The sequence below is a fragment of the Lepidochelys olivacea genome (assembly GCF_965140295.1).
Source record: "Lepidochelys olivacea isolate rLepOli2 genome assembly, chromosome: 21".
Taxonomy (NCBI): Eukaryota; Metazoa; Chordata; order Testudines; family Cheloniidae; genus Lepidochelys; species Lepidochelys olivacea.
The window spans coordinates 16979947-16995228 of NC_140431.1; the positions used below are offsets into that span (position 1 = coordinate 16979947).

The window sequence follows — 15282 nt, forward strand, 5'->3', positions numbered from 1 at the left end:
TGCTATTTGTTACCAAAACAGATATAAAATCTTTTTCCATTTTCCTCCCCTGCTGCAGCCCCAACTTTGGTCTTTATTTAAAAGCCTTTTAAATCTTGTAAAGTATTAAGTCACCTTAAGGAGTAAATGCTAAATACCAAAATTAAACAACACTCGTTTCTTTTGTCTGGCAAAAGTATTTTTTGGTTTTACAATTTTAAAACAACACCAATTAATTTTAAACTTAAAAAACAAAGATTGTACACACCAGGAGTGTTTTTTTAGCTAATTTGCCTAACTTGTTTATAGTTAAATGATTTTACTTAAATAAACTTTTGCCTGGATTATTTACAGAAATTCTTCCAGAAAAATTTGCCCTCTCTTCAAAGGAATGGCTGCAAAGAAACCAAGAGTTTTCTTTTCATAAAACCTTCTTGTAACATTTGTACAGAGTTTCACTGCGTAATTTTCTCCAGGAACTACAGGGTTAACTTCTCACTTTCTTTCTTTTAACTGTAACCCTTCTGCCAGGCCAAGTTGATAGCAGCAAGGGCCGGGTTCAATACACAGGGGTTCCCTCTCATTAAAGCAAATGCAAAACTGGCTCGAGCCCCCACCCAGTGACCTGGGAAAATCTTACACACCCCCTGGGCGCCTCAAGGAGGCAATACTTCCCCTCTCGCAAGCACAGAGTCTTGGTGTAGTAGAGAATCTTTAATAACATGAGGCAAACAACATCAGCATTAAACTGGGGAAACACCACAACTAGTGTTCATTAACCAAACCATGAACACTGACCCACCCCAGAAAATTTGGGCCACATCCTTTCCCTCAGGCTCTTGAGTCCCAGAACCCAAACGTCTCTTGAGTCCAGCAATCCACTAATCGCCCAAAGTCCAAAAAAAGTCCAGCCCCGGAGTTCAAAAGTTCACCTGCAGAGTGTTACTCCCCAATCTGGCTAAAATGTGCCTGGGTGTGGGGGAAAGAGGTAAGGGGCACCTTACGTGTCCTGAAGCTGACTGCCCCACAGGGCTCTGCTCCGCTCCACCACGACCGGCTCCGCTCTGCACAGCTCACCGTCTCACGACCGGCTCCGCTCAGCTCGCCGTCTCACGAACACACCGCTGTCTCACGACCGGCTCCAGACAGCTCGCCGTCTCACGAACACACCGCTGTCTCACGACCGGCTCCGGACAGCTCGCCGTCTCACGAACACACCGCTGTCTCACGACCGGCTCCGCTCAGCTCGCCGTCTCACGAACACACCGCTGTCTCACGACCGGCTCCGCTCAGCTCGCCGTCTCACGAACACACTGCTGTCTCACGACCGGCTCCGCTCAGCTCGCCGTCTCACGAACACACTGCTGTCTCACGACCGGCTCCACTGCACACTAGAACTTCCGGCTCCCCCCTACTTGACACAGTGCTCAGTGATTTCAGCTCTCAGTGATTTCAGCTCATAGTAGTGGGAGCCTTAGTGCTGGTGCACTATAAGGCTGAAGTGAATTCAGCACAATACCTGTAACAAAACTCTTAATAGACCCAAAATTAGCTCTGACATTCCACAGTGGAGAGAGACAGAGGTGCAATTGGTGCTTCAGGCCCTCACAAAAGGGGCCTACACCACCAGGCACTAATACCTGTCTCAAGTCTCTCTCAATTCACAGAGTTTTGGAACCCATGTCCCTTGCCTAGTGAGTGCTACTCAGTTGATGGTGAGTCCTCCATCATAACAAAAAGGCCAAGTACAGTTCCAAGCACAGTTCCCATAATCAGGGTACTAACAATTTATTCTTCCCGCCCCAATAACAGAGACACTGGGGATCCCACAGCAGCCAAAGTGACGATTTGGGCAGTTATGGCCTCATTCTAGGCAGGGTGGGTGTGCCTATGCAAATGAGATCAGCCCCTGAAGTTCTTTTCCACAACTTGCCACACCTCACCACCAGATGTCAGGGTGGAGCTCATCCTGACTCTGTTTACATCCTCCCCCCAGCCGAGAATTTGGCGTCCCGACAAATCATACTCCCTTTATACCAACTCATTGATTTCCTCCAAAAGGCCTCAGAAAGCCCACTTTGGCTTCCACAATCCTGTGTGCTAAATGTATTGGCTCCTCACTAGTCACCCCAGGTGCATCATAAGTTAACCGTTTTACTGGTCTTATCACCCTGTCTCGTCTATTGAGAATCTCTGTTGCTGAGGTAAGGGGAACGTCCTCTTGATTGATGGATGGAGAGGCTTCCTTTGAGGGTCTCTTGGCTACTGGCGTAGGCCCCTGCACTCCTAGTTCTAACGCGGGAGGGTCCAAGGTGCCCAGGACATCCTCTACCTGAGTGTCTCCACTGGCCAATAACCTGTGTGTGTCATCACACGGGGGTCTCATCAGCGGCACAGGGGTGTCAGAAAGGGGCCTAAATAATTCCGCCATAGGGTTTAGGGTGGAAAAGGGAGAACTCTCATTCGGTTCAGCTGGTCGAGACTGAAATCTTGTCTCCATCCCAGGATACACCAGGGTTGTGTCTTCCTCCTCAGACTCACTCTCAGAGGTGCAGAATAGGGGTAAGTTAGCTGCAGGAGGCTCACTGTCTGTGTTGGATGGCAGCTTTGGTCTAGCACTTCTGTTCTGCCCGGCTGCCCTGTCATGGCCCTCTGTAATAATTTCTCCAACCTCTGTATGTAGGCAGAAACTTTCTCTCCCTTTTGTTGCCTGGCATTGAGGAACTTGCAATAAACATCCTCTGAGCCCTCGGTTCTCCCGAAGGCATGATCAAGGGCCTCTAGGCAGTCCTTTACCTTGACCCCAGGGTTACTGAGCTTCAGGGTGCGAATCACATCTAGGGCTGGCCCCCTGAGGCACTCTACTAGTCGCCTTCTCTTTTCAGCATCAGGTACTGCCCACTCCTGCAGCATTTCAGTGGTGTTGACTCTGTTTACATAACTTTCTCAAACTGCGGTTGCCTGCGTGTCTGGGCACGATCCTTTTTTGTTGTTGCATTATTTCTTCCCATGGGCACAGCCATTGTTTCACTACCAATTTATCGAGGAGAGTGGGCTTTTTGACTAACCCCCCTTTTATTGATTTATACCCACGTATTTACATACACACACATTTATTTTTTATATCTAGATGCATTTTATTTAAGCATTAAGGACCTTAATGCTTTATGTCCAGACTTAATACAACCTTTCCCTTATTTGAGGAGGTAACAACCCCTCAGCACAGAGGCTTTGCAGGAAAGGATGGTAGCAGGATTAGGGACAACAGGAAAGCTAGGGAGTCCAGCAGCATTAACAGCCGGTAAAATGGGGGCGTTACACTCAGTGACCGTAGGAATAATGACTCCTTGCTGAATGCAGGAGGTAAGAACAGGCTGGATTTTCCCTTGGCCTGTTTTGATAGAGGGTACTGCTGCACCTCGGGAAGGAGTCTTGCTGGGTTTAGGCGAATCTTAATGGGTTGGGCAGACCCAATGCACCCAACCTGGTTGGCATGATCGGCTCACAAGGCTTACAAGGAGGGCGACACCTTAGCCAGCAGCTCCTGTTGCAACGAGGAAGGGCTGGGGTCGGTCTTCTCCTGTAAACTGCCAGGACCTCATTGTGAACGGGATCAGGCACGTCCAGATACACACCATTTGGGGTACAGCCGATTATATAATTTAATTTACACAGCAAGTAAAGGTTAGCAGGTGAACAAGGGCTTAGGAGGAAAGCATGCCGGTCAAACAAGGGATCGATAGAAACAGACAGAGGTGAAGAGACGGGGTGGGGAATAAGAATATTGTCCACCCCTACCGCTTTCGGATCGACCAGGGTGGTAGGTATATTTACTGTATCCAATGACCCATTTGCTTGCAATTGTAACACACGCCATCACTGGGTCCCTAGGGGAGGTGGACGGTGGGGACCTAGGTTTGGCCTTCCCCTTCTCCCCCTGCAATGGGCAGCTATTACAGGGTCCCTGTATGGTCTGGAGCTGGAAGGTAGTTTTAATGTGGCGGTGAGAGTATTTGGGTTTTATTTCAATTTTTATTTTTACTTTGTTTACAGGTGCTAATTTTTGCTCCAGTAGGCTGTCCTTGGGCAGGCTGAGAATTTTTATTTATCAGCTTTTTTCTGATTTTATTTAACCCTTTTTTTGGTTCTGGCCTGGATTTTGCTTGGGCCACTGAGCTTTTCCACAAAGGCAACTCAGTGTTTGTCTAGGCGTGACCCCTCGTAGAAGCTGGTTTAAATTTGCCCATGTGGGGTTATAACAGTTTATAACAATTTACAATTATTTTTTTTAATTTAACAGGGTCCTCTCTTATTTTTGGAAAATCTTTAAGTAAATGATACAGTTCCGTAGGAGACCAAGGTGCATGTGCAGACACCAAAGTACCAATGCCCGGGAATTGGCGTAAGGGGAACATTTTTCTCAGTACGGGGAGTCACTGTCTGAGGGGTGAACGTACAGGGCTTCTGTTGCTTAATATTTTTTGCTGACTTATTTGGATTTAAATTCTTTGCCAATTTTCTTTTTATCTCTTTTAATTCTGTTGTAAGTTTCTCCTGGGAGACGCCTTATTTGAGATTCATGGTGCTGGGGTTTTTTTTGTTTGTTTTTTCTTCTCTTTTTTCATGCCTATAGAAATATGCCTAACACTGACATTGGCCAGAAGCACACTTCTCAGGTGCACAATCTTGTCAAGGTCGAAGCTGTCCCTCTAAGGGAAACCATAACTTTAAATTATCCCTATCCCTGGTATACCAATTTCAATTTTTCCAGAAACTTGCAAGTGAACTAGTGTGTGCCTTTTGACTCACCGGCCCCCATTTATACCTGGCGAGAGGGGAATCCCCTTGGATCCCCCGGCCCCCAATGCTGCACCTGGCGAGAGGGGAAGCCCCTTGGATCCCCCGGACCCCAGTACTTAACTCAATTCACTCGTCACAGTCACACACGGAAGGTTTGTTTAGGGCCTCCACGACTGTTCTACAGCCCCCCCTTTAGCAAAGAGCGTCGGCTGGCGCCGCATACTCTGTCGCTTCGGGCGAGGTGCTCAGACCAGTCAGTGGCTTTGCAAACCGCCTTCAGGCGGGAACCAGAGACGGGGAGGAAAGAGTATATGGAAACAGACCGTCCGAGGATGGAAAGGATGGGATCACACACTCCTAGACCCAGACAGGCCCCTCTCTCGCTGGGTGCTGGAGGGGGGAACTGATCAGGGGGGCCCACCGATCGGTGCAGAACACCCGCTATTTTTTCCCCGGAGCAGCCCGGAGTTGGCCCCACTGCACAGAGCTGCTGAGGATGCCACTCCCGGCTGCTGAGCAGGCTGCGGCAGAACTGGAGGGAATCACAGAACAGGCCGAGCGGGCTGCTGGTGCTGCGGGAGGGGGAGAGACTGCTGTGCTGTGCGGAGCTGGGGGATGTTCCCATCTCCTGGGGACTGATGGGGGGGTGTCCCCCTCCCCCAGAATTGATGTTCAGGCTGCTGTCTGAACTTAAAGACTGCATGCTGACACTCTTCCCAACACTCTCTCACACACACACACAATGTTCCCAACACACACACACAATGTTCTCACATCCTCCCCATCCCTCCAGGTGAAAAGCGGCTGGCAATCTAGTAGGATGCCCATAGCATGATGGGATTGAGAAACCTGCATCATGTGATGCCGTCCCTGCCCCAACGAGGCATTTCAAACCTTTCCCAAGGCACCCTGCGGCCAGTTGCGCAGTGGGATAGCTACCAACAGTGCACTGTTCTGGGTCGATGCAAGAGCTGCTACTGTGGATGAGCTTTGCCGACACAAGGAGCATAATGTGGACGTGTAACAGAGGTTTAATTAAAGGGGTGTAACTTTTCTCAACAAAACTCTACAGTGTAGAAAAGGCCTTAGGGACATCAGCACATGTCCACCCCTCAGAATGCCATTGGTAACTAACTGACGTATGTGCTAATGAACTAGAGGCAAAAGGATTAATAACCTGTGGGAGAAGGGCACCCCAGCATTAGTAGGGTGATGAGCTACCAATTAGGAAAAGGGGAGAAACTCCTAGTGATCATGCCTTAGGCAGAATGGCATCAGCATAACACAGTATAAAGCCTGCGTGCAGCTCTTGGGACGTGTGAGGATGACGACCATGGCTGATGGAAACGAGGAAGATGATACTAAAGACAATGATGTTAGTAGTTGCTCTCTGGATTCTTTTCTGGCCTGCCTAATTATACTTCTACACTTGCCTGACCAGAGCTTCTGCTCCTTTCTATTTTCCTCACTTCCAATTTTAAAGGATGCCTTTTTGCCTCGCACCGCTTCTTTTACTCTGCAGTTTAGCCAAGGTGGCAGTTTTTTGGTCCTCTTACTATTCTTTTTAATTGGCGATATGCATATAATTTGAGCCTCTATTATGATGTTTTTTAAAAGTTTCCATGCAGCTTGCTGGCATTTCACTCTTGGGACTTTTCCTTTGACTTTCTCGGGAAGATTAAGACCATGACGTCACCAACACAAGCAGTTGGAACTCAGGACCCCCACTGCAACTATTTTCATACATCCCTGGTCATTAAATCAGAAACCAAGGGCCCAGGCCTGCTTCTATTCAAGTCAGCAGGAGTTTTGCCATGACTGTGCTGGGGCCCAACCGGAAGAGAAGGGAGTTGGGTGCTGGAGGATGGTTTCCATGCCAGCTGCAGCAGCAATCTGTGTGCAGGATGCATTCAGTTGCTCTGCACGCCTCTGCTACAGAAGAGCTGGGTTCGAAGCAGTGCATTTCAGGGGACTCAGCGCTATCGCTCCTACTCTCCCAGGCCACCAGACAAACGTCAAGGGCGAGCACCTGTGACTGGGGAGAGCCATGTCTGACATGCACCCCACATGGCGGCTAAAGCCAGGCTTGAGCCAGGACACTCCTGATCTGCCACCCGGGTAGAACGCCCTCAGACCTTCAGGAGGAGTGAGCTGTGGGCAGGGAGGGCCGGGAACGGCTTGCACAGAGCTGAACGCTGCGTTGGTGGGACAGCATCATGTTAAAAAGCGTGTGCGCATGTGTGAGTGCTTTAAAATTAAAGGAGCAAAGGATCCATCTCTCATTATGCACATGAATAGCCCCTAGCACGGAGGCCCTGAGCTCAGCTCAGGGCACGGCCGTAACACACTCCTCAGGATTGTGCGGTGAGGGACAATCTGGAACAAGCACCCAAGAGGACCAAGAATGACAAAAGCCGGGCTGCAGCAGCTTAAAGCGCTCTTGCTCTGAGACTTGTCATCAAACAAAGTGGAGCGGAGGACAGCTGTGGCCGCGAGTTACACTGATTAACACCAGAAACTAATGCCATACTCAGCTCTCTGCCTGCAGCCTGGGCTCCCTCCTGCAGGTCAGTGTGAGCAGCATGGGAGTGCTCAGCGCCTGGCAGCAACAGGACCTAACTGCAGAGCCAGTTTAGCCACGTCACAGGCCTCGGGAACCAGGTTGCCGTTGACCGCAAGGCAAGTGCGCCCAGGCCAGCGTGCTGTGGCCGCCGATAGAAACGGAATCTTCCTGGGCGAGTTCTTTGGGGAAGACAGACTCATCTTCCAGCTCAGCAACCCCCCTTTGTTCCCCACTGGGACCTCATTAACCCAGAGCGCAGGAACTGAGCTCATTCACACCTAGTGTTCACTGAACTGACTCATTCTCCTGCCTTCCACCCCACCAGGGAACAGCAGCACCGTTAATGTTCCCTCGGGAGGCCAGTGCTGCTGAACTCCCTCCTGGGGAACAAACATCTGATTTGCCATGGAAGTGAAGCAATACACTCTCCATGATACCACCTGAGCAGCACAGGATAATCCCAGGGTGAAATCAGATGCATATAGAAACAGACTAATAGCCAGAACGTAGCAATATTATAGTATAGCATTTCAAGAGCTCCCCAGACAGGCATCATGGCTCAGTGGCTGGGGCGTGGCACCTGGATCAGGTGGTACATAATGAGACCCTAACAAAGATGCAGTGTATGCGAGCACAGGAGTTCTTTTGCCAGTATAATTACACTACCTCTCCAAACGACATAAGCTCTCCTGTCCACAGGTAGAAGCTGCTATACGCTGTGTCCCCCCAAAAATGGAGATTTTGCCAGTGCAGGTACGTCACTTCAGGGGCATGATGTTTTCACAGTCCTGACCCACAGCTAAGCTGACAAAATGCTGCCATGTAGAAATGACCTGTCTCATTGATTTATGCCGTACACGCTTCGGGGCAGGGCCTGTCTCATACCAGCCTGCAGACTTTGTACCAATGGCACCAGTTTGGCTGGCGGCTATATACAGTTACAGTGGCACAGAGATGCCTTTTACCAGGAGATTCTGTTCTATGCCGGTTCGCATGCCATGCTCATCACTGGAGTATGTCTGACCACCTTCCAGCTGTGCACTAAGCAACGTGGCCAACATCTGTCACACCGTTCGCTCTCTGATCCGCCCCCTGGGGCGGTATGTGCTGTGGGGCCATGTTTTGGGGGGATTTTAGGAGGGGATTTCCATTTTTAAATAGCCACATTAACACAGAACTAGAGCAGAGGTGGCAGGTCAGAGAACCATGCTTCACACTTGGATCAGAAGGTGGGAAGGTTTGGGGAGGCCCTTCACTCCCAGAGTTTTGTTCCACAGCCTTGGACCAGCCTCCAAGGAAATGGTGTCTCCTGCAGAGAGACAGATTCAAGTTTCAGGCCAGAGGGAGCCATGAGATGATCCATTCTGACTCACCTCTCACAGGGCACCCTTCACTGGCCTGCAGAGCATTACACTGGGCTGGAGCCGTGGAGCTCGGAGACTCCCAGGTCAGACAGGACCCTTGTGATCCTCTAAATCGACCGCGGTTGTCATCGTAGAGTTCAGGCTCTTACAGCTACCTGGGCCCAGGCCCGAGCCCCATGCAGAGAAGGGCAGAGGCCTGTTCTCTGGGGAGCCGAGGTAGAGAACAGCGGACAGGTGAGATGTGCTCAGGGGAGCCCGTGTTGCTGAGACGTGCTGCGCGGTTCTGGACTAGCTGGAGTTTCGTCAACGCTAAAGGCTTCCTGCCCAGGTGTAGCATGTTGCTGTACCCCAGCCAAGAGGAGATAGCTGATACAGCTTATTCCCTTTCCCCTGCAGGGGTTCCCAAACTTCAGCGCACCCCAACCCCCTTCTGACAACCAAAATTACTACAGGGCCCCAGGCGGAGAGACTGAAGCTTGAGCCCACCCAAGTCCCGCCGCCCTAAAGGGGTGGGGGCAAAGCTCAAAAGGCTTCAGCCCCAGGCAGAGGGCCTGTAACCTGAGCCCACCCCCCCCATAGGTGCTAACTTCCCCTCTAGCCGGGAGGGGTTTGACCCCCACCCGTGCCCCCAAGCTCCAAGCCCCAACCCCCCACCCTGCCTCTTTCCACCCTGCCCCCACTCCACACCCTGCCTCTTCCCCACCTCCCGCGAGCACACCTTGACCCCACTCCTTCCCCTCCCTCCTGGAGCCTTGTACTTGCCCCCAAACAGCGGTTCACAGTGGGCAGGAGGCGCTGGGAGGGAGGGGAAGGAGGTAGTCAGCAGGGCCACCGGCAGGTGAGAGGCGCTGGGGGGCGGGGGAGGAGGGGAGTTTGGCTGCTGAGCACCCGCTCATTTTTCTCACGAGCCCTGGAGTGCCAGGCCTGAAGCCCCCAAGCAATGGGGCTTGAGCTTCGGCTCTGGCTCTGGGCCCCAGAAAGTCTAAATCAGCCCTGGTGACCCCTGTTTGAGAACCGCTGCTTTACAGGAAGTTATACTGACCTAGCCACCTTTCTCCTGCTCTGACTATGCCCACGGCAGGGGGTGTCTAGCTGACTGCAGGGTAGAGCTAAAGCACAAACACTGGAGTAGACATAGCTATGAGTGCACACAAGTACAGCACCTTGCACACTGAAGGGGTCTTGATCTCAAGAGGGGTCAGTGGGTGCGACTATAATAAATTCACACTAATCTACCCCTGTAAATGATATTGAAAGCAATCCACCAACACTACCCCAGAGCTATCCAACAGACAGAGGCCAGGGCCTAGGCTGATACTTCTCGCAGAGCCTCCAGAAACCCAGCGTCACCCCACCCACCCCAACGAACTGGACAAGGAAACGTTCTTGTCCCTCACTCGTTTTTATTCACATTTGGTAATGAAGCTGCTATAGAATTAGGGGCAAATCTAAAGCTACAGCACATACCAGAGACCAAAATTCTTGTCAAGGCTGGACGAAGTGAGGGAGGGGAGGGGCAGGCTGGGGGAGCTCCTCGTTTACCTCGCTAGCACCTGGCCCAAAGAGCTGACGGTGTGTTCTGCACTCGTACCAGGCCTGGCACATGGGGCTCCTGGGCGCTACCATAACACACGAGAAGAACCAGATCATACGGCCTCTCCTGCAAGGGCAGGGCCAGGCCCGTGATTTATTGCTAACATCACGGTGCAATAACGCCTAAAGAATCACATTTTAAAGCTTGACGGGACGGTGACAATCAGCAGCTTGAGCTCCTGCAGAGCGCAGCCCCGAGAGCCCACCACCTATTGCTGCATCCAGCCCCCCGCCTCTGCTCGAGCCAGGCTGGGCATGAGAATCGACAGCCCTGGCCCCACGGAACTTCCTGTCTAGCACCAAGACAGCCCAGCCAGGCTGAGGCAGCAGCTTACCCCATACAACAGGATGTGCTTGGTTCTCAGCCAGTCAGTCCCACCCTGCTGGCTTCTTCACCGCGTCTGGGAGGCCGGGTGTCTACAGAGCCATCTGGGGACGGCACAGTCTGGGGTTAAGAGCTAATCCAGCGTGTGCAATATTACACGCCCAGCAGCCATGGGGACTGAACCTGGGACCTCTGGCCCTACAGGCAGTAGAGGCTCATGCTTGAGTGATGAGGCCCAGCTCACCCTCTCTACGTGCCGCCCAGGCACACGAGAAAGGGCCCGGAGCAGGCATGGGCACATGTAGCTAGGACGGAGAGCGTCAGACCTTCTCAATGTCTTCCTCGTCCCAACCCCATCAGCCCCTACCGCGCTCCTCCCTTGCCACCCGCAGCTTCCATCCTGGCCGTGTCCGTGGAGCACCTTGGCTAGAGGCAGCATCCCGTCCGCCTCAGGAACTTCCTCAGCCCGGCCTGACACTGGCTGGAGAGGCTGAAGCAGATGATGGGATTGACGCAGCGGTTGGCGTAGGCCAGCAGGGTGGTCAGGTTGGACGCCAGGTACGTGGGGCCTGTGGTGAGCAACTCGCCATCCTTCATGAGGAAAACCACCAGCCAGTAGGGGACCCACATAACCACAAAGGTCACCACGGTGACCAGAGCCACAACCGTGGCACGCCTGTTAACCTGGAGGCTGGAGGCTGTGTGGACGGCCAGCCCCCTCCTAACCCACAAGGTGAAGATGATGCTGGAGTAGCAGAGGATCATCACTAGCATGGGGGGAAGGAACGCCATGCCCCCCAGGAGCCTGAAGTAAAGAGACAGCTGCTGCTTGGGCATTTGGTTCACGCAGTACGTCTCCCCCTCCATCTCCACCGTTGTGTAGTGAATCCACAAGGGGATGGAGAAGAGGAAGCTGAGTGCCCATATAAACACGCAGGCCCAGACGATGAGCCGCTGGGACACAGCCAGGGTGCGCGTGGGGTGGATCACCGCCATGTAGCGCAGCAGGGAGACTGCCAACAGGCTGTAGAAATCAGCAAAGATGATGGAGAGGGACAGGCTGTTGTAGGTGACACACACCACGTAGCCCAAGCGCCAGGTCTCAAAGAGCACGTTGCCGAACATCACTGGGACATTGTAGAGGAAGAAGAGGAGGTCCAGGAGAGCAATATTGACCTGCAGGGGCCCAGTCAAGCGGGAGAGGTGGCTGGCACCGGTTCTCATGAGGTCTGGGATCAGGACCAGGAGCAGCAGGACATTCCCAGGCATGCCCAGCAGGAAAATGAGAAAGTAGATGGAAGCAAAGAGCCTCCTGGATTGGAGGAGGAAGGGGTCACTTAGTACAGAGCTGGAGCTGTTCCCTGCACTGGAGTTGGAGGTCATAGCAACGCTGATGTGCCTTGTCAAGTGGAGATCAGCTGCAGCAGGCCCTGTCATAGAATCATAGAATCTCAGGGTTGGAAGGGACCTCAGGAGGTCACCTAGTCCAACCCCCTGCTCAAAGCAGGACCAATCCCCAATTTTTTGCCTCAGATCCCTAAATAGCCCCCTCAAGGATTGAACTCACAACCCCGGGTTTAGCAGGCCAAGGCTCAAACCACTGAGCTATCCCTCCCTGTCGCTCTGTTCTGGAAATCAAAGGGCAAAGTTAGCTGGGCATTCGGCACCTCTGGGCTCCTCTTCACCTGCAGCACAATGGGTGCAGCTGTGATGCATTAGTGAAGACGCTACTGCTCTCCCATGGGTGGCACGGTTTACATCGGGGCGAGGTTGGTATATCTATCGCGCCGGGGGGTGGGGGGGGATTTTCCACACACATCCCCCAGCCATGTGGTTATACCGCCATACGTCTGTAGTGTAGACCAGGCCTCAGAGAAAGCAGCTGCGCTAAGGTACAGTGCTCAGAGAACTGTTTGCAGCACTGCTCCCAAGAGGAAAATACGGGGGGTTGGTGCACGGAAGCTGGATGAGTAACGAGTTCACAGGGCAGCCTGAGAAATTCTGACCCCCAGAAACAAAACTTCCAGCTTCCTGGGGACAAAACCACTAGAAAGCCAGGCACAGAGGGAACAAAGCTCCCTGATGGGAAAGCCCTGTAGGATCCCAGAGCAAATACTAATCCCCCACGGTTTCTCCAGCGGGGATCTGTGACTGCTCAGGGAACAGAACCCAGGCCTCCTGCTTAGCTGGAGAGCAAGGCAGCCTCTCAGCTGACACCCCGGGAGCTGTAGTTCCAGGCCAGCGGTGGATTCATAGCACTAAGAGCCCAGTAAAGGCAAGAGCAGCTGGATAATTTCAAAGAGGCAGATTTAATTAGAGTGACCACTGGAGAAACGTACTGGGGGTCGGGGAGTGGCCTCGGAGAATAAAATACTCAAAGCACGGCAGGAAAGTGGGAGAAGGCGCAGGAGCCCAGTGTCCACAGCTGAGGGACGGTGGCTCTAGCTGTGAGTCCAGGAGGCCAGAGACCCTCAGGTTCTGCTGCACTCGGGAAAGCACCCAGAAGCTCTTTGGAGCAAGGCCGGTTTTGCCTGGGGCCTTGTCCAACACCAACCCTGTTGTTGCGGTTAGTGGTTATTTCTCCCCGCTAACCTCCACGTGTGACTGTCTGAAGGGTAGACAGGCTCCCCGAACTCCAGCACCCTCCCATGGGCAGGCGGCTTTGCTCACCAAGAAAGAAGGACAGAATGGGGAGCAGGAAACTTCCCTCAGGACAGGGGGTTGGTTCAGCCAGCGAGCTAGGGTCTGCGGCTGCAGCACAGGAGCTGAACGCTCTAGTTGGATGGCAGCTTCTCGTTTGGTCACCGGGCAGATTCCCCCAAGTCTCACTGGAATCACGCTTTGCATGAGTCCAGACACTCGTTCTCCTCCACTACATGTTGGCATTGCCCGACGGGCCTGATCCTGCTCCCACCGAAGTCAGGAACTGAACTTCCGTGGTGCAGGAGCAGGCCCGATGTCAGAGTTCCCAGCACACCCCATCCTGCCTGCGTTCGAAACGCAGCTCTACAAACCCGCTCCTCTGTGCGTGGCTCCTTCTGCAGTGCGGAGAGGTTCCCAGCTCCCTGGCCTGTGAGCTGGGAACCTGTGGTGTGTCCAAGCCAAAAGGACTCGCCTCTCCAGCGCGCGTGGGTGCCCCTTGCAGGGAACAGCTGGATGAAGCTGCAGTCCCAGGCAGCTGCTCTTGTCTTGACCTTGTCACTTTCCTGAGCAAACCCCTGCTAACTAATGAGAGACAATTTATAAACTCAGCCAGAAAACCCTCAGGAGGCGGCAACACCCCTGCTCTGCCCAGGGCTGCCCATGACAGTCCCTCTCGCTGAGCAAACAGTGCAGAGATCAGCCACAACGCACAGACGGTCAGCCTGGCAGAGAGACTGCCTGCAAACTGTGGTGAGCAAGGGGGCTCTGCCTACTTCTGCCACTTGTTCTGAATAACCGAGAAGCAGGCTGAAATCGACCCCCTGGATCCAGCCACCACTGAGCTTCCGGGGAGTTTGGATCCAGATTGGAACCCACAGTCCAGCCCAACGCGCAGCACTTGCTGTTCCAGAGGACACAGCGTCACCACGGGGGGCTGACGGGGAAGGGGCCACATGAGGCACACACTGAAGCTGGGTAACAAATTTTCAGTGAACATAAATATTGCCCAAAAGTGTATTGTTCATAAATCCAGGGCAAATCTGGGGAATACTTTCAACCCCCCGCCCCCCCCCTTTTTTTTTTTTTTTTTTTGCATTTTGGCCACTGACCCGAAAAGTCAGTTATTCACTCGGTGGTCCCACAACTGTGGTCTGCATCCTGGGCTGTGATACAGCGAGCTTGCCCGGAGCAGTGCTGAGAGGCCGCTGTGCTCACAGAACCAGTCACACCCACTGCACTCACCCCAAAGACTTTCCATTGGTTCTTTCTTGCTCAGTTAGTTCCCCTACTGTAGAAGGAAGCTCGTTCACACTGAATGTACCTGCTCCTTTCCGAATATGAAGCCATAACGAGCCAGGAGCCAAAGAAACCTCAGCCTTTACTGCAGGTGCAGGTTTATAAGTGGTTGCTCTAGCAGAGCACAGCCCTTCAGTGGGACCCAGCAGGTGCTGAATACAAACTCTGACGGGAGGCAATTTGAGTGGGACCTGGCCTAAGCAACTACAACTCCATTGACTTCACACCAGCACCACCTGCTTGGGCCAAATGGGAACTGGGCCCAGCTATTTCCATACAGGATCGGGACAGAGCTTAGCCTATTTAAAGGAAGAGCAGGGATTTCTAAAGCTTCCCGTTCATGCAGGGAGGTGCAACTCAAAAATCTGATGCAAGAGCTGGGCTCAGTCAGGTGACTAAGTACTAAGGGTCCATGCTGGCATACCGGAGTCCTGGTAAGTCCATGGCTGGTGGCTGTTTGTCCTGTCGTCACAACACTGGCTTTTTCAGGTCCATTACGTGTAGTTTTGGAAGTTGTTCCAAATACTTTGCCCTTCTGTAGAGCTCTCCACCTGCAGGTCTCAAAGCATTTTATAAAGACAAACAACCTCAGCATCCCCAGATGGGAGATATTCTGCCACTCTTAAAGATGGGGAAATGGAGACAAAGGGAAAGTTAATTTCCCCAAGTTCACACGAGTCAGGGCATAACCCAGCAGTCTAAACTCCCATTTTCCCTGA

At 52.6% G+C, this 15282-nt stretch overlaps 1 protein-coding gene across 1 annotated transcript; it reads right to left on the minus strand.

Moving 5' to 3' along the window:
- Positions 1-10984: 10984 nt before the first annotated feature.
- LOC311511137 (galanin receptor 2a-like) lies at positions 10985-12061 on the minus strand (the record flags this gene model as incomplete). The annotated part of the gene is made up of 1 exon (XM_084611508.1): positions 10985-12061. One exon carries the CDS (start codon positions 12059-12061, stop codon positions 11051-11053), a length of 1011 nt encoding a protein of 336 aa, XP_084467634.1. The 3' UTR covers positions 10985-11050.
- Between the last annotated feature and the right edge of the window lie 3221 nt (positions 12062-15282).